Source organism: Sander lucioperca, chromosome 19, assembly GCF_008315115.2.
Source record: "Sander lucioperca isolate FBNREF2018 chromosome 19, SLUC_FBN_1.2, whole genome shotgun sequence".
NCBI lineage: Eukaryota > Metazoa > Chordata > Actinopteri > Perciformes > Percidae > Sander > Sander lucioperca.
Genome location: NC_050191.1, coordinates 26,716,114 through 26,737,905, shown reverse-complemented (window position 1 = coordinate 26,737,905; position 21,792 = coordinate 26,716,114). Strand labels below are relative to the sequence as shown.

The window sequence follows — 21,792 nt, the reverse complement described above, 5'->3', positions numbered from 1 at the left end:
CTTGTTTTTTCTTGTATGACATCTCTGCCATACATAACTGAAATGTGACAACCTGTTTATTGGTCACTTGAGACATATAACTCCCTCATGGTCCTATGGGCTAGCACGACATAACTTGGACATATTTGGAACTGCTTACAACATGGTCTTTGTGGTGAAGTCACAACAGTCTTTGGACCAGTGCTGGAGACATTAGCTTTGATCACGTGCATGCATGTGGCCTTCACAGTATCCAGCTATTCAGATCTTACGGAACTACTGTTTTTAGCCTCTGACAATACATCCTTTGTGCTGGAAGTGTTACACTCAGGCTCTTCCTGTTTGGAGTCTCACACAACATTCATAAATTTAGCAGCTTTTTGATGGTCTGACCTTGGAAAAACAAACTCGTGTCTGGGGCTGTGAGCTGGAGAATGGGCCGGGATATCGGAGCAGCTGTTTCTTTTCTGCCTGCCCGAGTGCAGAGTGAGTGTTGAAGCTTTAGACCCTCTGCCCACCGAGGGGAGGGGGAGTGCAGAGGGAGGGGTGCTGCCTGTTGAGCCCAAGGTGAAAGGGTGCCACGGACCTGCAAATGGAGACGGGGAGCTAACACTCAATCTGACTCTGCCAGTCAGAGGGGGGGATATGCAGTTTGGATGGGTGGACTGTCTGCCTGCCTTCTGCTCAACAGACAGAAGCCCTCTGTGACTCATTTGCCTTTCTGTCTGTCGTTCTCTCTCTCTCTCTCTCTCTCTCTCTCTCTCTCTCTCTCTCTCTCTCCCTCTCCTTCTGTCTCTCAGTTTTCAGCCTTCCCATCTGTATGTGATTTAGGCACAGGCTCAGGGGTGAGGCAAGTCCGCTAGGGGAGAGGAATCAGGGCAGGGAGGGAGGGAGTGAGAGAAAGGGAGGAAGTCCACACAAGTTTGTTTTACAGGACTCTGGCCGGGCGGGGACAAGACGCAGTGCTGCATCTGGAGGTCGGAGCAGCGGAGAAGTGAAGCCAAAGGTGCAGCCGAGCAAGAGGAGCTGCCCAGAGAAGTTCCTACAGCCAGGAGAAACAGACAGAAAGGGGGGATCAGTGCTCTACTGGGCAAACACACAAATATGGCTGCTAAATCCCTGTCCTGCCTTCTCTGCATCCTATCAGGGATTGCCTATCCAGCTTCTGCCGCCAGGCTGGGGGAACAGCAACAGTCGGTGCTGAAAGTAAGATATGGTTTAATCTTTTTTTTGCGCATGCTATGTTTAGTTTCTGACCTTTTCTACCTCCTGCTCATGTATGTATGTAATGAGGTAGATGATCATGTACACAAATGTTAAGGTGAAAACTGTGAAAGATAAGACAGGTTTGGGAGTGTTTTGGGAGTGATTAGTTATGGCAGAGCTCTCTGAGGACTTCTGTGTGTCTGTGTGGACTTCACAATGGTCCTGCTTTGTGTTTACTCATGTGTGTGTTTGTGTCGTCAGACGTGCCCCAGAGCTAAAGCTCAGATGGTCTCTGAATTACTGTCTGCACCACTGTCATGCACCCCCTGCCCCTCCCTGGCAGGTCCCCTAATGGAAACCAGCTGCCAAATGTTGAGCAACACCCCAGAGAGAGAGAAAGAGAGAGCACAATAGACAGTAAGGGCATGGGAAGCAATACATGACCACTGGCCAATGTTTCCTTGGCTTAGTATGCTCCAAAGGATCAGCTCAGAGGCCAAACTTTCAACTGGGCAATCAAATTGTACTTTTTATATATAGAGAGAAAGAATCATATATATATATATACAGTATCTTCTGATATTTATATTATATTTATATTTTCTGTATTACTCTAAAGTTATATAATATGTAAGATTTTGATTATTTAAAATCCATTTTCGTAATGTGTATGCAATGCCTGTACGCAAATGTCATTCAATGTATTTGCCTTCCTCTCCATACAGCGGTTAGATGTTACTGGTAATTCAGCCTTCAGTCCACGTTTCAAATTGTGTATCAACACACAAAAGATTCACAGGAAACGATGTATGTACTGGATGAGATGCGGAAGACAAAAGCCAGTGCATCTGCACAGTTCACGTAATGTGGAATACAAGAGGGTGGAGGTTGCAGTGGTGGATGTGCGTGTTTGGCATCTTTCATGCAGGAACTGCACATGATGTTTGTTTTTTATGAACCATATCCGTGATCTTTCCCTAGCCCTGACTTTGTGTATTAGTTGCCTAATACTACTGTAACCATCATTTATTTGCCATAACCACATGCTTTCCCTAACCTTGACCATACCATTGTTGCATGCATAGACTTTGTAGAAAGCAATCATTTTAAAAAACCCTGGCATTGGACGTAAAACAAAATTTTCTTTATCTTAATCTTGATTTTTGCAGTCGACCAATATTGAAGTTCTTGTCTAGCAATAGGGTTGTTATCATCAACTCGTTCTGAGCTAATTGTTCTAAATGCTTTACAGAGAGCAACATCTTGCTTGCCAGATTGTGTGTTGCGCAACAAAGTTCTAATGAGCCAATGCATGTTTGCATGTCCTGATTTCTTGATCTAAAATCAGATTGCTTGGTTGACAGCATTATTTGCTGCACACCCTTGTATAATGTACATGTGCTAGCTGCCTGCAAATGCAAACGAGTAGAACAAGATGTCAGGCAATAGATGAACCACAACTTTATCCTTTTACAGACATTTTCCCTTACACTGTGACTGTAATTATGTGGCTCCTTTGGATGCTTTTGTGGTTGATTTGTGTCCATTGGCCCCATAGAACTGTACCGGAGAGCCATGATTCTTGGCTCTGTAGTGACTTTGCTCAAAACTGATCAGTATAAAGAAACATCCTGGGGAAATGAATGTAGAGGTATTCAATCCTCAAACTATTTATTTTCTACTGTATGTGTTTATGAGTAGAGGGTCCCCAGAGAGGAGGCCTCGTCCCCTTCAGCCAGACTGTCTGTGCACAGTTATTGAGTTAGGATGAGATTCTCATGAACCAGGATCTGTCCCATCCTGAGGAGTTAGCATGACTAAATCCAGTGTCTGAACCCCTCTTCAAGGTCAATATAAATACAGCAGGCAGCTCCAGTTGGGAGGCAAAGCGGAAATGAGATACAACCTTGAAGCTTTAACATTTAATCAACTTAATTCTCCGAGTCTGGGAAAACTCTGTCGGCAGGCAGATGTACATAAAACACAGAACACATGGCATTTAAAAGTTATCTTTATACAATATCATTCTTGAGATCCGTCTGTATCATAGAGGCTTCCCACCCCCTCAAACACTGCAGAAAGAGGGCATGGCCACAGTTTGAAGCTACATGACCAGAGAGTTTGTTGACTTTGGACAGCACTCATCTGTAGAGCCAAATCCTGTTTTTGTGCTTGATACCTGCTTGTTCGGCTCTGTATCGCAGAGATAGAGCCTTATGGTGTAACTTATAAATGCTCAGTCAACACACAGGAAGTACACTGATAAATACTGAGAAGAGGTAGCTTCACATGAAAGCAGAGAGAGGCTATATAACATGAATGTCATCTTTGTTCTCCACTGTAGTGGGCACAGTGGGAGGGCCACAGAAATAGTTAACATTACTGAGTGTGCTCATACAGTAGTTGGCAGAAGGCTGCAAATGTCAATTGTTTTAATTCTCATGATAGGTATTTATTAAAGTAACCACAAAGTTCTAATCAAAAATTAACAAATTCTATTCAAACTTTCAGATGTTGTATTACAGGACTACCCCAAGAGAAATGGATCTTAAATAAGTAGTTTAAGATTGCAGAAATACATTTATTTGCTGTTTTTCTGAGAGTAAGATGAGAAGATTGATATCGACTTATGTCTGTGTGTTAAGTTGGGCTAGAGCATTGGTTCCCAAACTGGGGTATGCCAGGGGTATGCAAAACCATATACAAAGTGACGTAGATGGTACATGAAAATAAAAGTTACGTACGGGACTGTAAAAAGTTAGGGAAACACTGGGCTAGTGTAAAAGACTAGTTAGCCTAGCTTAAAAAGTGAGAAGGAAACAGCTAGCCTGGCTCTGCCTACATTTAAAAGTAAGGCTACTAACAGCTTCAACTGGTGGACATTACAAGAAGGGAAAATGTGGAAACAGAACAAATGTTGAGTGAATGATTAATGGGGTAGCAATTAACAACATGCTGTGCTGGCTAGCAAGACTCAGGTTAGCAACATTTGTTCAGAGAGAAAAACAAGTTTGGCACATTTGTTAAGCTAATCAATGCTAATCAAATAAACATGTCAGTCAAAACCAAATTATGACAGCCATCTTACTTTCAAGTTCACTGTCAATGTAGTGGGAGAACTTTGTGTAAAAAAAACTTTAGCAGTTTGGGCAAAGAACTTGCTTTAGAGGGTGTATGGCTAACTTGTCAACACAATATTATCCCCGTACACAACAAAGGTACAGAGCAACATTAGCATTCATTTAGAGTTGTGTCTCTCAATACCCAAAGGATGTAAGTTAAAAATTCTTCTACTTTTATCTATGTTTTTGGTCTCCACCTCTTGAGGGAAATATCTGTCTCTTTAGCTGCTAAATGCTCCACTATGTTCACCAGTTAGTTTCTAACACTGTCCGTCTGCTGTTTGCTGCTGAGCAGGGTAGGATGAACTACTGTTTATTAAAAAAGTAGTTCCAACACCCCTAAATTCCCCTTCTTAAATTTCTGTTTATGTTCCAGTTAACAAGATACTACATGTTAATTGATGAGTTTCAGATTAGTTGGAGGCATATTTTTAAGTCTTAATGCTATGCTATGTGTTAGCCTAAGCTTCATACTCAGATGGGATTTGTATCAATCTTTGCATCTCACTCTTAGAAAAAAGTGGTTAAGCGTCAAAATGTTGAACTACTCCATTTAGGTCTGAAGCCTAAATTATAAATGCAAATGATTATGACACCAAGTCATCCAAACATCGGCAGAAAAAATGTTATTCCACAAGCTGCTGGGTTATATACTTGAGATGCATTCCTTTGTTGTATTTTAGAAAGATCTAAGGAGTCCATGTCCTACCTCAAGACCATCTGCTGCATCCTCCTCTAACCCTCTGCCCTGTGCTCCCCTGTGTATACACACAGCAGCTGTTTGACCCATCACAGACTGTCACACAGCTTATAGGTCGGAACCAATTCAAAACTCTTTTAAAGCAGCCATATTATGCTCATTTTCAGGTTCATAATTGTATTTTAAGGTTGTGCCAGAATAGGTTTACATGGTTTAATTTTCAAAAAACACCATATTTTTGTTGTACTGCAGCGCTCTCTCTCACTGCTGCAGATCCTCTTTTCAGCTGGTCTCTGTTTTAGATACAGAGTGAGACCTCTTTTCTTCTTCTTCTTCTGTACTATCTCTGATTGCACTTGCACATGCGCAGTAGCTCAGATGTAGATCATGTCAGCTAGCTAGCTCCATAGACAGTAAAAGAAAGGCTGTTTCTACAACTTTGGTCAGTTACAAGGCAGGATTAGCTGGGAGACTTCAAAATGAGGGCGCACATGGAAGTAGTTCTTTTGGAGATTATGGTGAACTTGTGTGTGTTGTAGCAGTGCTTTGCTATGTGGGGCAAAAACTTATCTTATTTCTCTGAGCACCGAACCCATTTGCATCATTTGCAGCATTTTAGGATTTACGATCATAGGATGTGTTGTTTACGTGAAAGGTTGACAAATTGAATGTTTACATGGTAATGATGTATGGGTCTGGTATCAGTGTTCACTGTGGGTCAGGGAAAGCCGCAGGAAAATGATCTGCAGGAAGAATCAATGCTGCTATTCATATGTTGTTTCACATTAGCTGGCTACAGAAGCACGTCTTTGTTTCACAGCCCATCTGTGAATAAATGAAAGGAAAATGTGACTCATAAGTAGGCATGCAGTACTGTTTGTCTGTGGAATGTTCCATCTTCTGGCTGTTCTGGATGCATCAATGTCCAGTTAACTGAGCGGAACAAGGAGGTCAAGCTATGAAGTTCTTACAGACTGCTATTGTACAGTAGGCCTCATGAATGGTGCTGCTGCTTCAAATATTCAAAGATGTTCAAAGGGCTCTGTGTGTGTGTGTGTGTGTGTGTATGTGTGTGTGTGTGTGTGTGTGTGTGTGTGTGTCCGTGCGTGCGTGCGTGCATGTGTTGGGGGGGGGTGGCTCTGAACTCTGACATCACACCATCCTGAAAAACCGTGGTGAACAAACATCAGACAGGATGCAGGTTTTAAAATCACATACTGTAAATGGGAGGTAGCTGCTGCCTTTCAGAGAACTTTCCTTACAGCTCACATGGTGCAGAAATCATAAGGTCAATGCCTAAATGATATCAAATGGAAAAGTAACACTGCAAAAAAAACAGCTAACCAGTTATCAGTATTATCAGGAATATTACGATTGTAAAATTATAGTTATTCAGGTGTATAAGCAACATATTCACATATTTTTTTGTCAACATAACTCCTCATACACTTTACATTTATTACACTATTATTATTATTATTATTATTATTATTATTATTATTATTATTATTATTATTATTATTATTATTATGTATATTCTATATGTATGTTGTGGTTGTAAAATTTGAGCAATCCCTGGCACAAGAATTTCCTTATGGGAAGTTTTATCTTATCTTAAATGATATTATCTTTCTCTAACAAGGTTCCTCCATTAACTGCTATCCTTACCAACTGGAATACCTGTCAGACATGGACAGAAAACTCTCCTGCTGTCAAGCACATTTAAATTGCTTTAGTTATTTACACTAATTACTTAGTAACTGAGCTCGTCACCTTTCCAACAAGAAATGTTAATACCAGTCAGGTGGGCATATTCATTAACATATCTACTTAATGCTTGCAGAACTATCTTTATTTATTTATTTTATTTAAAAGGGACCATGGTACAGTTTAAAACATAAATGTCACCATTTGATGCATCGTACCAGATTATAACTTCAAGCATTCACATCACATCTGTAGTCCTTTGGCAGGTCAAATAAAAAAAACGGCACAATAAAAAGGAAAAACAGAGTAGAAAGTTAAATGGAAAGCATATTCAAGACACACAATACAAAGCTAAACATTAGTGCTGGGCAACATGACAATACACATCGTCAAAACGATACACAAATGTCCACTAAATACCCTTCCAAATTGCCCCTAACGCGAAAAAACCTATGGCCCAACTGCACCAATCCACGCTGCCGGGACGACACTCCACGTTCCGATCCATGCACGTGGCTTCGAACCACAGAAGCGCCAATTCGCCAACATGGAGCAAACAAAATAGGCTCAACCAAGCGGCCACTCTACACAGATCTTTAATCTGCCGAACCACCAGAAAACATGCGACCCCTGGACACACATCGCCACCCCAACACGAAATGACCTACACTGGACAGAAGACCCCAGCCATACCGCCCAGCCCTGCTACCCATAATATAATAGCACATGTCATGCAGACCATAAGATATGGATTAGGGTCAGTGAGTACAAAGCTGAACAGCTTTTAACAACCTTTTAAAGTTGGTTTTCCTCACATCGTCAGGTAGGGAGTTCCACTGATTTTACAGAAAAAAAGCTGATTGCCCAAATCAGTGTGGTGAAATTGTATGGTACAATCTGGTAGAGAGGATCTTCTTGAAGATCTTACACAATTTTCTTAGCGAGTAAACACAAAGTCACATAGTGTGAGAAGGGCCAAACCATTTAAGATTTCATAAACCAGGCACAAATTTGAGCTCAGTAAATTGTATTTCTTCAGTAGCCTACACTGATGAGAATGTGATGTCTTTTTGTCCAATGTTTTTAGTTTGTTTGTATAAGGACTCAAGAGGTCTTATGGCTGTTTCTCCAGCCTGTCCCCAGCATGTAATGCAATAGGATATACAGTATAGGAAAGGATCATAGCATGCATTAATATCTTAGATGAGTCCATAGAGGGACAGTTTCTGATATGTCTCCAATTTGACAAGTTGTACTTGCTTTTTTTTAATGGTCTTTCTTAAAGTTCAAATTTGATCCAGTATCACGCCAAGATAATTAAAATGAGTGACAATGTCAATCCTTTCACCTTTAATGAGAATAATCATGTTAGGAGGTTGTACCATGGATTAAGAAAAAAACATACTTGTCATTCATAGTTGAGGCTGAGATTTGCATTACCAAGGGTTGAAGGGTAACTGTGTTAATATTGGAAATACAATATTGTTTAGCTTTTGTGTGAATATTCACTTGATCAGGAATGCTGCAGTATGCTCTTGGTTTCATTTTGCATCCATATCTGCTTGAGAAAAAGCAATCTATCTTTGAATTGCCTCTCCCATTAGGTTCCTTTTTTTCCTTATGTGATATGAGGATTATTTCCTCATCCTTGAATTGAATTTGAATTTTTTGAATTAAATTTATTGAAAGGGTAGCCCCTTGACATGTAGAATTTCATTTTCGAGGGGGTCCTATAAACACAAATACATACAGTAGCAGTCAGAAGTTTGGACACAGGAAAGTGTGTCCAAACTTCTGACTGGTACTGTAGTTATAAAATACATACAAACAAAACAGCATTACATAACAAACACACACTGCAAATACACATACAGACAGCTTGCTCACCCTCTGTCACCCACACCCCCTGTTACACAAAATAGAAATGAGATACAATTATAACCTGGATAATAAATCAATTCCATGAGAACGCTTGCAGAGCTCAGGCTGACTCAGGAACAGTTGATCTCATAAACCTATAAACCTACTGAGACATTGTATGTGAGATTGGACTACACCTGACTTGAATTTACTTGATTTTTATCCAAATTAGGGCTGCACAATACATTGTTTTTTTATCCTCATTGTGATATCAACTGGCGCAATAAACACATCGAGAAAGGATGCGACATATCGCAAAAGAGAAAGACAGAGATTTTTTTGTTAGTTGAAAGAAAATATCAGCAGAAAACTGCACTTTTAAATGCAACTCATTCTTTTTTTATAGTGGTGCCTTTTATACTCAATTCAATGTTCGATTTGTTCAATTCTCAGAACTGAGTACATTTTAGTATCTGTTTATATATCGCAAGTAATATCGTTATTGCACATTGCAAATATTCCTCATATCGTGCAGCCCAAATCCAAATGTACGCCGCAGATTAGAGAAAACCATAATTTAAGTGATTCCTGGTATCTGCTTTTTCAATTAAACAAAACAAACTTGATTCCTTAATGGTCACATACACAGAGTACAATGTAGTGAAATTCTCTTACTGCATTTAACCCATTCTAAGTATTAGGAGCAGCAGACAGCTGAACATACAGCATCTGGGGAGAAACTTGGGGTTCAGCATCTTGCTCAGGGACACTTTGACATGCGGCCAGAGGAGCCTAGGATTGATCTGCCAACCTTGCGGTTATGGGGCGACCATTCTACCTCCATGCCACCAGCCACCCGTATGTTATTCACATTAATAGTATTAAAAGGTACGAGCCAAATCAACATATGTGGATTTAAAAATTGTGGGTAATCCCCTGACCTTCCACTCCTCCCGTTGTAATATCCTAATCTAGTTTGTTTTGACATTCCCTGAACACATTCATGCTCCCCAGATGAATGGGTTAGGGTTAGGATAGGGTAAGATGATTTGGACTTTCCTCTTCTGCCACCATCTTTGCACAAACGCCAAAGGTGTGCGAAAGCCTTTCACTCCCTGATTTCAAAAGGAGCACGGGCATTTTACTCAACATGAGCATCTTCACTGAGAACGATGGAGGACAGAATATGCATGCAGTTTACAGGGCTCTTGTGGTTTAGAAGACTCAAACTGAAGTCGCTGGCTTATACTGCTGTTCTACTTAAGTAAGAATGTATATTTCTGTTCCCACTGCAGGTGTGTGCCAAGGGGTTTTTCATGAGTGTGCAGAACATTTGCTTGCCATGTAACTGCAAAGGCCAAGCAGACTACTGTGAAGACATCACTGGCGTTTGTTTTGTAAGTTTCCCCAAATTTATGATCTCTCACTGAAGTCTCAGAGTGAACAACACACCACTTCAGTTCACTTCATTTTAATACTACGGAAAAGGATTAGGGCCAATGTGGAAAATGTATTTGAGTTCTGAGTTTAAAGTCAGATTTTACACTTAGAATTCTGACTTCTGACTTCAAAGTTTAAAGTCCGAAATCTAACTTTAAACTCAGAATTCTGACCTATTCTCACATTTCCGACTCTCTCAGAACTCAAATACATTATTCACATGTGGCCCTAATCCTCTTCCGTATAATACCAATAACCAATAGATCTTTTTATTACTGTTTTTAATATCTGCCTTTCAGAACTGCAAGGACCACAGTACAGGGGATTTCTGTGAAATGTGTGAGGATGGCTACATGCTGGCTCCCAGCCCCGATGGACGCCACACCTGTCGACCCTGCGCCTGCCCCCTCTCCGTCCCCTCCAATAAGTAAGCCCTTCTGTTCCTGTTTCTGCAGCCGCAAGACTGCATGTTGGCAAGCAGTGGCTAATCTCTGAAATACTTTCCCCCTGTGTGTCCGGCCAGCTTCGCAGTGCACTGTGAGAGAGGAGGTGCCATTCTGCGCTGCAAGTGCCAAGAGGGCTACGCTGGTCATTTCTGTGAGAGGTCAGTGCTGAGCAGGCTTTAAACAACCAGTCCAGAAGTTATATAATAATGCTCTCTGTGCACATTCAATAAAAACTACTGACTTCATTGCAATATACAACCCAGTCTCACAGCAGTTGGTGAAATGGTCACGTTATTTAATCTATTGATTCGTGTACACGGACACGTTTATGTCGTTTTTTTCGTGGTGGTCACGTTTTTTAAACTAATGTATTTCAATGGGAAGCATCTTTCGTGATCACAGCACGACTACGGTAGCGAGTAGTATGAAAATCTGCATAGGGAGGTTGGTCGGGGTGGTGGATGGGTCAAACTATACAGGACTTTCAGCCCGAAGACCGGGGAACATGTCCCGCGTGTGACATAATATTTCGTTCTTCTTTTCCTAAACCCAACCTCCGTATAGATGCTTCCCATTACGCGCTGACCACCACGAAATAAACGACATAAACGTGTCCGTATACACGAATCAATAGATAAAAAATAACGTGACCATTTCACACAAGCATTCATGCAGAAACAGCGGTGGAAGAAGTAATACAGATCCTTTACGCAAGTAAAAGTACTAATACCACACTAATACCACACTATACACATACAGAATAAAAATACTCTCTTACAAGTAAAAGTCCTGCATTGAAAATGTTACTTAAGTAAAAGCATGTAAGTATCATCAGGTACTTAAAGTATTAAAAGTAAAAGTATTGCAGAGTTAGTGCATAAGTCAATGCAGAAATATTCTCCCGTTTTAGAAACTGGAAACGATCCAAACTGTTCTGTCAATCAACTAATCAACTACTAAGTGTTTAATGGTCTAATCATTTCAGCTGTACTTCTACGTCTGTATATTGTTGCCTAGTTTAATTTATAATAACACATCTTGTTTTATAAACGACATGTGTTTTGTGTGCAAAATTCTATATTTGTAAAGTAACTAAAGCTGTCAGATGAATGTAGTGGAGTAAAAAGTACAATATTTCTCTCTGAAATGTAGCGGAAAGAAGAAAAGAAAAGTCTCAAGTAAAGTACAAGTACCTCAAATTTGTACTTAAGTACAGTACTTGAGTAAATGTACCTAGTTACATTCAACCACTGTGCAGTAGGTTACAGTGTGAGCAATCATAGAATGCCTGCAACATGTAGTATCTATGTAGCAACCACTGTGTCTTCCATGGACACACACACAGGAACTACATTTTTCGCTTTCATACACACATTTTCTAGGCTATGATTACAGGCCGATCTCTTGGCAACCACCCAAGCCCTGCAACCATTGACATCACATGTGAATGCAAGAAAACAATGCCTACAACAACAACAACTGGCTGAAAAGAGATAACACACTTCATCAGGTTTTAGTTTAGAGCCACCAATTCTGATGAAGATGTAAATGTGCCATGTCTCTCTGTAGAGTTTTCCCATTTCTGCATCTACCATCTCATCCAAATGTAGCATTTGTTATCTGTACCACTTTGACAACACATATGTAGCATTTATCAATCACTCAGTGAAATGTAACATAAAAACCGAAAATAAGAAAACATATTCAGCAGTTTAATAACACACCGGTTTCATACAAAAATATGCTGCATGCAGCACCAGCAAACACAGAAACACTGCAGGTAGTACTTAACACAAATATATGATTTTTCAGTAACACTTTACTTGAAGGTATCTACATAAGAGTGACATGACACTGTCATGACACATGAACCCTAACCCTAACTCTAACCCTAACCATAACTTGTCATGACAAAAACCGAATGACACTTACTAAAAGAAGCGTTGTCATAAACGTTTATGACTTTTTTATAATGTTTATGACATGCCTGTGTTAGTTATGTCAGTCCTTCCGTATGTCATCAATTTACGCCAGTGTTCAACAGTCGAGAATCAAGTGTGAATGCAGAGATAGGTGAATGCAGAGACTGAGGCTCTCCACTGGAAGCCTCAGTCCCCCAAAATCCATTGCTGCTACATCACATTTTGGTGTGGCCACTTACATATGTAACAAACAGCTGAACCAACAAGTCGGTCCTTGTCTGTAGATTATTAAAAGTCATTCAAAATTCCATTGAAAGACTTCATCCCAAAAGAACATTGGGTCGTCTTTCCACTTTTCCAACCATCACAACTCTGGTTTTGGTTGAAATAAACACATAGTTTACCGATTTACATGTGAAAATATTTTGGCTCTATACACGCCAAAAGTATTGCTTTTTTTTTAAATGGAGTCTGGTGGGTTTAGCGTTAGTGTCTTCAGAGCTGTTTGTGGTTAAACAGAAAGGTCACAAAGAGGTGTTAAAGGTCTATCCATGAAGGGATCCTTTCCATAATATTGTCAGACACACATATTAATCTAAAGATGGACAATTGCCCTATTAATTTACATTGTAGGCTAGCTTGTTTTGCCGCTGCCAACTGCAGCAATCTCACTTAATACTGGACCAATGTCAAAGATTGTTGTTCCCATCAGTCACTTAGACACAAAAACATAGGAACATATGTTGAAAAAATGGTAGTTACCCTTTAATTTAAAAAAGTAACTAAAATATTTCTTCAGCTCAGTGCAGCTAGCATTTTTGTCAAACTCACGTATAAAATCAACTTCTATTTAGAATGGTGTAGAATTTACTGACGTAAAAAATCAGATTAAGGTGATCGGGGTGACTGTCGATCCCCAATCAGTTAAATAAATGCCCACATCGACTCCGATGCCGATACTTCCCGATCCAATCGGGACATCCCTAATCTGCAGTCTTTCCCATCCAGGTGTGCTCCAGGTTACTACGGCAACCCGATGGCGATTGGCAATTCCTGTAAGAGATGCGACTGTAACAGCAACTCCGATCCTAACCTGATCTTCAGCGAGTGCCACAATGTTACGGGCCACTGCCAGCACTGCTGGGGAAACACCTCCGGGGTCAACTGTGAGAGGTGTGCCCCAGGTTTCTACGGCGACGCCATCAGTGCCAAGAACTGCAGAGGTGGGGGCAACGAGTAAACACCTTCATTCAAGATATGTTTGATCCATGCTTGAAATACTCATGATGCTAAGACGAGCTTCTATGTTCAACAAGAAAGATGGAGACAGCTTAGAGACCAAAAGGACGCCGAGTTGGCTAAGTTGTCCGTCGGGTGGAGAGGACGGCGAGGTTGTTGTGTTTTTAGCGGTTCTTACCGTAAAAGCCGAAAAAGTGTGTCTGTCAGTTGGGTACAGCGCTCCGCGTGAGCACGGGCTTTTATGACTGTCAATATAGCCAGCATCTAACGTTAGCTACTCCGCTGTGCTGCTGTGAAGTAATGTCTGGCTATGTGAGAAAAGTGTCTAGCAACATTGTTGTGGATGCTGCGGTCTCAGCCTGGCAACCTCCGTGAACTTTCAGTCTGGGGAGGAGGGGGCGGGGGAGACGACTCTCTCCAGCATTTTGAATTTGTACTGCAGTAACTATTTTAAACGCTAGCTGTCAGTATTACATATTGCACCTTTAAAGGTGCTCTAAGCGATGTCACGCGTTTTTTAGGCTACAACATTTTTTGTCACATACAGCAAACATCTCCTCACTATCTGCTAGCTGCCTGTCCCCTGAACACACTGTAAAAAACATCTCCTCACTATCTGCTAGCTGCCTGTCCCCTGAACACACTGTAAAAAACATCTCCTCACTATCTGCTAGCTGCCTGTCCCCTGAACACACTGTAAAAGAAACGCGGTCTCTGTAGACAGCCCAGGCTCCACAAACGGCAACAAAAACAAACTGCGCCAACCTGCACCACCAAACATAACCAACAGTCTTCCAGCGTTCCAGCCAATAACTGACAAGAAGGATTTGGTTTAGCCATCACCGTAGGCTACTTCCACAATGCGCGTTTATTATTCTTTCAGGAAGCACGGAAGGGAGGAGGGAGGGGCGAGCTAGCCTCTGTTTTGTTTGACAATACTTTGAACGTCAACAAGAAGTAACGTCACCCAACATTTCTTAGAGCACCTAAAAAAAGTACAAAGTACTAATACGGGTACACCAAGGTGACAATTCAGGATCGAGGATTACTGTATGCCTTTGGAGGCCCTGCACGTCCAAAAATAACCCTTTCCACCATGCTTGTGACATCATTTGACCCTAATGTTCTCATCATTGAATGTGCCCTGTGTCTGTCGCAGAGTGCAAGTGCAATGAATGTGGCACCTCTTCATGCGACGACAGGACAGGAGTGTGTCACTGCAAGCCGGGTGTCACCGGACGACTCTGTGACCAGTGTGAGGTGAGAGGAAACATGCAACTGTGCATTCAGAAGTCTAATATAATTACTAATAATTCCAATTTATCACAACGTGGGTCTTATTTTCATTCCTGTTAATAATAATAACAATTTCTGGCAATGCAGCAACATCATAAAAAAACATTTCAGGAACTGGGTGTGCTCACTTGATTTCTAACTCCTAATAAAGTGGTTTTTCGATAATTTGACTAAACTGTTGGTTTGTGACAACCTGAGAGTGTTTTTCGTGCCCCTCTGGACTTCGTTGTAGCAATGTTGCCGTGATCTCAGCAATAACTTAAGTGAGTATGATGCTGCATAATTGATGATGGCCAAAACTACCAAAATAAGACCCCAGCTAATAGACCAGAATTATCCTTTGAATTATGTAGAACAATATGTTTCAAAATGGCCGTGAACAGCCAGATACTGGGATCTAATGGTGTTTTTTTGTCATTCATGTAATCTAGGAGGGCTACTCTGGTTTCTCCAGCTGTCAGGGCTGTCGGAGGTGTGAATGCGGGCCAGCATCCCTTCGCTCCACCTGCCATCATCTCACCCACAGCTGTCTATGCCGCCCGGGGGCCGGAGGTCGTTACTGCGAGCGCTGCCTGCCGGGCTACTGGGACTACAGCCCTGCCGGCTGCCAGAGTAAGTCATCTGTCCGTCATACTACATGTCAAATGTTCTCTCGCTCTCTTAAAAAAACACCCCCAGACCATTTGTCCAAACATTCACCGCAGATAACGCTTTCCCAGAAGAAAAGCTGTGCTGAGTGTTCATTTTCCCACACCCACTACCACAGTAGTGCTCATGATGTCAGAGAAACATCTGCTGAGAGCTGTGACCCTGTGGCCGGAGACTCTCTGCTGAGAGCTGGATGACATCACCATAGAGCCCAAATCTATACACACACAGCTTTCAAAACCATCAGTCCCACACAAGAAAGGCCACAAGACAGATGTGCAGGCCTCAAGCCAAACTACCATCTGGGTCTTTATATATATTTGGCAAATGCACTGAGCTGTTCGCAGCTGATCAGCAATTTAGGCTGAAGTGCAGAACTGTCTGTTTTACAGTCTATGATGAAGTGCATCTGTTTTTTACAGAGTGTGACTGTGAGAGCGGCCACTGTGATATGCATACAGGAGAGTGCCTGCCAGAGGCTGCAACAGTCAACCTGTGCAACAACAGTAAGTGGACTTAACAGCTGTAACAGAGACTCCACTACAGAGTAGAGTACTGTTCTGAAAAGGATAAAACACAACTGTGCTGTAATGCTGTGATCCAGGTATCTCCTTTGGTTTTAGGTTGTGATAATTGCATTTGGCATCTGATTGGGGATCTGCGGCTGTCCAATAAGACACTGGACCAGCTGAAAGTCGGTGTGTTGAACATCTCCACTGGTGCTGCTGCCAACGACAGGCTCAAATACTACAACTATACTGCTCAACGACTGCAGGTACATACACACATAAAAAAAAAATCAGTAGTACCGTAAAGGCAAGGTCAAAAAGAAATGCATTGAAGCATGACACATGCATTAAAAGAAAAGTTAAAGTTGCACTGATCAATATTTGTATATGAACAATCGATCGATGTGTAATGTGAAAGCTGTCGCTTGTAGAGACAAACCCACAGATAATTATAACCCGACTGGCCGACTCTGCAGTTCCTCTCAGCTCTCTAGAGATGACATCAGCCTCTTTTAGCTCATTGTTTTGGGTTTTGGCTTTTATGCAGAGTTTTGAGCCAAAAGCGATCTCTGTGCACACAAGTGGTTTTAGCTCCAGTAGAAGAACTAATCTGGGTTTAAACTAACACGCCCAAACCTCATATCTCATCAACATTCTCGGGATACTGGGCATGCGCGTGACGGGGTAAACAGAAGGCAGCATGTATACTCCGCTCATTGATGGTAGTTGCCATGGTAACGTTAGTAGCTTAGTCTCAGAGATCGAGCCATCATGACCCAATCAGGTGGCGAAACCTTGGCGTCAGTGTCGGTGTTGCCTAAGGTCTCTGTTTGCGGCCGTTGAGACTTCAACACAACCCCGCGGATTCCAAAACGGGTTAGAAATGTTTCCAAATGTCTCCGGTTTAGGGGCTCGGAAATGCCAGAGTAGCGTGACTGTGAGGTGTAAACGTAGCAATAGATATTTGTTTTTTAACCAAACTAGTAAAGTAAATTTAGCCTAAGGGTTTATGTTTTCTTTTTCTTTTACATGTTCTGTACACTACGGTACATGAGCTGGTCTAATAAATTAATAAATGTGCTTTGCTCCCAGACTCAGTTTCTTGGCTGGAGAAACAAGTCCTCTGTGATGAAGGACCAGACTGGGGAGCTGGAGAAGGCCACAGACGCTGTGGTGTTGGACATCAAACAGCTGGGAGAATCGGTCGGCAAAGCCATCGTCTTTCATTTCAATCGCATTAACCATTTAAGAGTCTCAAATGCTTTAGATGTTTAAGCATCAGTTCTTAACATGTGCATCACAGTGACAATCAGATTAACTACTATAATTAAAATTCCACTATATCCATATGCTACTATACAGTATGTCAATCAAATCCTATACATTCTATAAACACCATAGCATTGCCTACAAAGTTGGATAACTGGACATCTTCCAGTTATTTAGACTTATTTAGACCCCTGCATGGTCTTCACCCACTGATTGATGTGTCATTGATTAGTTTTTGTGGTTTTACATTTCCAGGAGAGTGTGGTGAAGACTCTGGGGAACAAGCTGGATAACGACACGCTGGAGACGGTCACTCTGGCTGAGCAGCTCAGCACAAACCTCACAGATCTCAACCTACGCATCGAAGGTACAAAACGGCTCTGGTCACTGCAGCTTGCCTCCTAATGCAGTGACTACGTTTACATGCACATAATATTCTGCTTTTTGCCCTTATTCCGAAAAACAATTGAAACAATATTCTAACTAAGCTCTTTACATGGCTAATGAAGTAAATATTCCACTAATATTCCCGTTTACATGTAGCCGTGCAAAATAAGACTTGTTGGACCATGCGAACAAAGCCTCCCTCTTTTAGTCCTTCAACCAGCTTCTTGAAAAGGTCGGCGTAGCGATGTGTGCGCATATCCAAAAACCTGTTGATATCCAAGTCTTTAATAATGTTTAAAAGTAGCTGTGAATTCTCCTTATCGGGTCTGCAGCCTTGCAAACTGTCAGCTGGTTGGTTTGTCTACAGAAACCATAGCAACGCACAGAGCTGACCATAAGCCATAAACAGGCAAAGAGGCCATAAACTGGGCTTAAACTGCGGTAAAAACCCTGATTGAGAAGCATATTCTGAATGTGTTGTATACATGTCCAAAGAATGCCTCTAAAACCCAAATAATACCGGAATATCACACACGTCTTAATCGGAACATGCTATATTCGGAAAAAAGGCCTTATTCTGAATATCCAACCGCAATATGCTGTTTACGTGACCTGTATGAAATTCCGAATATTGTCATATTCGGAATAATAGTGGAATATTGGGGTGCATGTAAACGTACTGACTGTCTCATGCGTTTCCTGGAATCATGAAGTTGTATAAGAGTTGGAGAGATTAAATGTTACTAACTAGGAGTTGATATTGCAGGCTGCACAGTCTTTTTTATAAATAACATTTTATTTTTCATTTTAACAAACATACAACTGGAAACATGAACATACCCTCCCCCCCGTCATCACCACCCCCCATGACATCAACTGCAATAGTCAAGACCATAGAAAAGCATAACAAAATAGACACACCATAAACCAAATAAACATAATGACAACACCATAAGCCCATCATGCCCTTCTCTCCCCAGAACAAAGCTTCTTAGGAGCCCTCCAGAAAGTTCAAGTACCTTCCCCATTTCCTACTGTAGACCTCCAATCATGATAAATGTTTATATGACATATTTTTAAACACCACATCTAGCCATCTCACAAGCCCACTCTTGAATTAACGGCACCCCTTCATTCCTCCATCCTCTTAAAACAATCTGTCCGGCTATCATTAAACTAGTTTGATTCCAGCTTCTTATGTGCTTATCTATTCCGCTTAGGATTCATTTGCATACAGTTATTTTGAAACACACTAAATGTGCAGTATCTTAGTAGTGCTGCATTTTTTTAAACCATTAGTCCTCTAAGTCTGACTTAACTGTAACTCATCTATGTGTGTTAATGTATGTGCGCAGAGATGATCCATGACTGGGAGCTGTACAGTGTTCACCAGGATGTGGATCCAGAGGTGGCCAGGCGGAACACTGAGCGGGCCCAGGGAATGGTGGCCTGGATGAGGACACTGGACCTGTCCCCACGAGAGCCCATCGCCACGGACGAGTCGACTGAAGCCCATGACTGTGAGGAGATATCAGAGATGCTCACAAGTCTCTGAGCTAGAGTTCAAGTCAAGTCTCAAGTCTCTGAGCTAGAGTCCACATATTTTGCATTCAGCCTTTCTCTTGTTTGGGTCTTGTTGTTAGGGCTGGGCGATATAGAGAAAATCAGATATCACGATATTCTTGAATACCTCAATGTCGATATTGCGACGATATTGGTGCTTTAACAAAATATCCTCACATTTAGATTTTAGATATATAACCATCAGTCATGTGGATACAATAACTAAGTGGTTAAGGCAAATAGTAAAGTACAGCAAGAACAGTCTGGTAAGTTCAGAAAATGACATCACTTTACTGTAATGCAGCCTTTGCAACCAGGAAAAGACAAAACTAACGATGTAACGATAATGTTACTCATATAGTAGATATTACGATATCGATATAAGATTGATATATTACAGCCCTACTTGCTGCATGAAGTTTTTAAACCCAAAGATTATGATGAATGGCACAGCAGCTGCCTGCGCGGTCGACATGTTCATATTTGTCTCTCACGTGTGGCCGTGCACAGCACTACTAAGTGTTTTGTACAGTAGGTAGGTTAGAGGTTACACAGGGAGGGGATTCAGCTGAACAGACGTTTAAAAAAAAGAAAAGATTGTTCATGAGCCTCGCATTTCCAGTCTGAGTCGAGTCTGAAGTGTTTTGAGGACGAGTCTCAAGTCAAGCCTGAAGTTACTTTGTGTGCAACTTTAGTGCGACTTGAGTCCGAGTCTCAAACTTGAGTCCCCACTCTGGGAGATATAAAGCAAGAGTGCAAACACAGACAGAAACAGGCTCCGCATGCCAGTGTTGTAGTACTCGAGATTGGTCTTGGTCTCAAGACCAATTTTTGAAGGTCTCGGTCTCGTCTCGGGATCAACCGCATTTTTACTCGGTCGTGTCTCGGTCTCGGATAAAGAGGACTCAGGATTTTATTTCAAGACCGGTCAAGACTACAACCGCAGGGATTTCGCTAAACTGCCTGTGCATTCCATGTCTGATTTAGGCCTATGTGTTAAAAATTGCAAATGTAACCAATGACTTGACTTACATCTAATTTGAAATTTGTTACTGTAACCCCCCCCTCTTCCTGCCCCCTTTACTCACAATCCCAAGAAAGTGAATGCGAGAGACAGGAGAAGAAGCTCTGGCTGTCTAACACAAATCTGGTCTTGGTCTTGACTCGGTCTCACCCTGCCTTGGTCTTGGTCTTGACTCGGTCTCGCCCTGCCTTGGTCTTGGTCTTGACTCGGTCTCGCCCTGCCTTTGTCTTAGTCTTGACTCAAAGAAAACACATTGGTAATGCTAGCAGATTTGTGAGGCTGCACATAGGCACAGTGGTTATTTTTAAATGCTAACATCAGAATGCTAATATGCTCATTCATTTTCAACTAATATGTTAGCATGCTGATGTTTAGCAGGTAATATGTACTATGGTCACCGTCTTAGTTTAGCAAGCTAACATGCTGACATTTGCTAATTAGCACTCAAAGTAAAGTAGAGCAGACCAAACTAGTATACTAGTAATTAGTAATCATTTGTTAATTCATTCAAACCAGGGTTATTACAGTAAACTAAACCTAAAATGAAAATAAGTGGTGAAAAATGTTTTTAGTACACTCAAACTAAATAAAAACATAAACCTTTAAGAAAAACTAAATTGAAATGATATTGCCTGGTAAAAAACTAATAAAAATAAAAAGGAAAAATCAATCATTTTAGTTTTACTTTTTTAGCTATGATATATCACTACTGATACCATGAATATCCATCAACTCTTGTGACATTGAATCACAGAAATTGAACGGAGTTGACATGAGATGGCGCTGTGCCGTAATTGCTTTACATCCAATACTTAAGTAGCGCAAAGGTTAACCATTAAACATCATGGCCATTCTCCAACAATGTATTATGTATGTATATGTAGCTACAGACTTCTGACAACATAACATAAAAATAACTAAAACTTAACCTTTCTGAAAAACTGAAGCTAAACTTAAAGGTCCCATGGCATGAAAATTTCACTTTATGAGGTTTTTTAACATTAATATGAGTTCCCCCAGCCTGCCTATGGTCCCCCAGTGGCTAGAAATGGTGATAGGTGTAAACCGAGCCCTGGGTATCCTGCTCTGTCTTTGAGAAAATGAAAGCTCAGATTGGCCGATCTGGAATCTTCCCTTTATGACGTCATAAGGGGAAAGGTTACCTCCCCTTTCTCTGCTTTGCCCGCCCAGAGAATTTGGCCCACCCATGAGAGAGAGACATCATGGCTTGAAAACAAGCCAAGCATGGCAGTTGGTCAAGGCCACACCCCCACCCTCCACCTTAGCATTTAAAGCTACAGACACAGAAATGGCTCATCCTAAGGAAAGCTCATAGTGGGACTGGCTCTAGTGGCTGTAATTCTGCACCAAGGCTGAATTTCGGGAAAGAGACTTCAGATACAGTATTAGGGGACCACTAAGGTCTATATAAAAGAGACTTCAGATACAGTATTAGGGGACCACTAAGGTCTATA

At 41.4% G+C, this 21,792-nt stretch overlaps 1 protein-coding gene across 1 annotated transcript in view; it reads left to right on the top strand.

Annotated features, from left to right (window-relative positions):
• The first annotated feature begins 792 nt into the window (after window positions 1-792).
• Window positions 793-21,792, top strand: part of lama4 (laminin, alpha 4) — a 55,973-nt gene continuing 34,973 nt past the window's right edge. Inside the window, exons 1-12 of the mRNA XM_031285663.2 lie at window positions 793-1,185; window positions 9,870-9,971; window positions 10,314-10,441; window positions 10,538-10,618; window positions 13,391-13,605; window positions 14,781-14,881; window positions 15,349-15,529; window positions 15,988-16,071; window positions 16,189-16,340; window positions 17,167-17,277; window positions 17,599-17,710; window positions 19,086-19,250. Of these exons, the coding sequence (XP_031141523.1) occupies window positions 1,084-1,185; window positions 9,870-9,971; window positions 10,314-10,441; window positions 10,538-10,618; window positions 13,391-13,605; window positions 14,781-14,881; window positions 15,349-15,529; window positions 15,988-16,071; window positions 16,189-16,340; window positions 17,167-17,277; window positions 17,599-17,710; window positions 19,086-19,250 (1,534 nt within the window). The 5' untranslated portion in view covers window positions 793-1,083. The remainder of the gene's footprint in view (window positions 1,186-9,869; window positions 9,972-10,313; window positions 10,442-10,537; window positions 10,619-13,390; window positions 13,606-14,780; window positions 14,882-15,348; window positions 15,530-15,987; window positions 16,072-16,188; window positions 16,341-17,166; window positions 17,278-17,598; window positions 17,711-19,085; window positions 19,251-21,792) is intronic.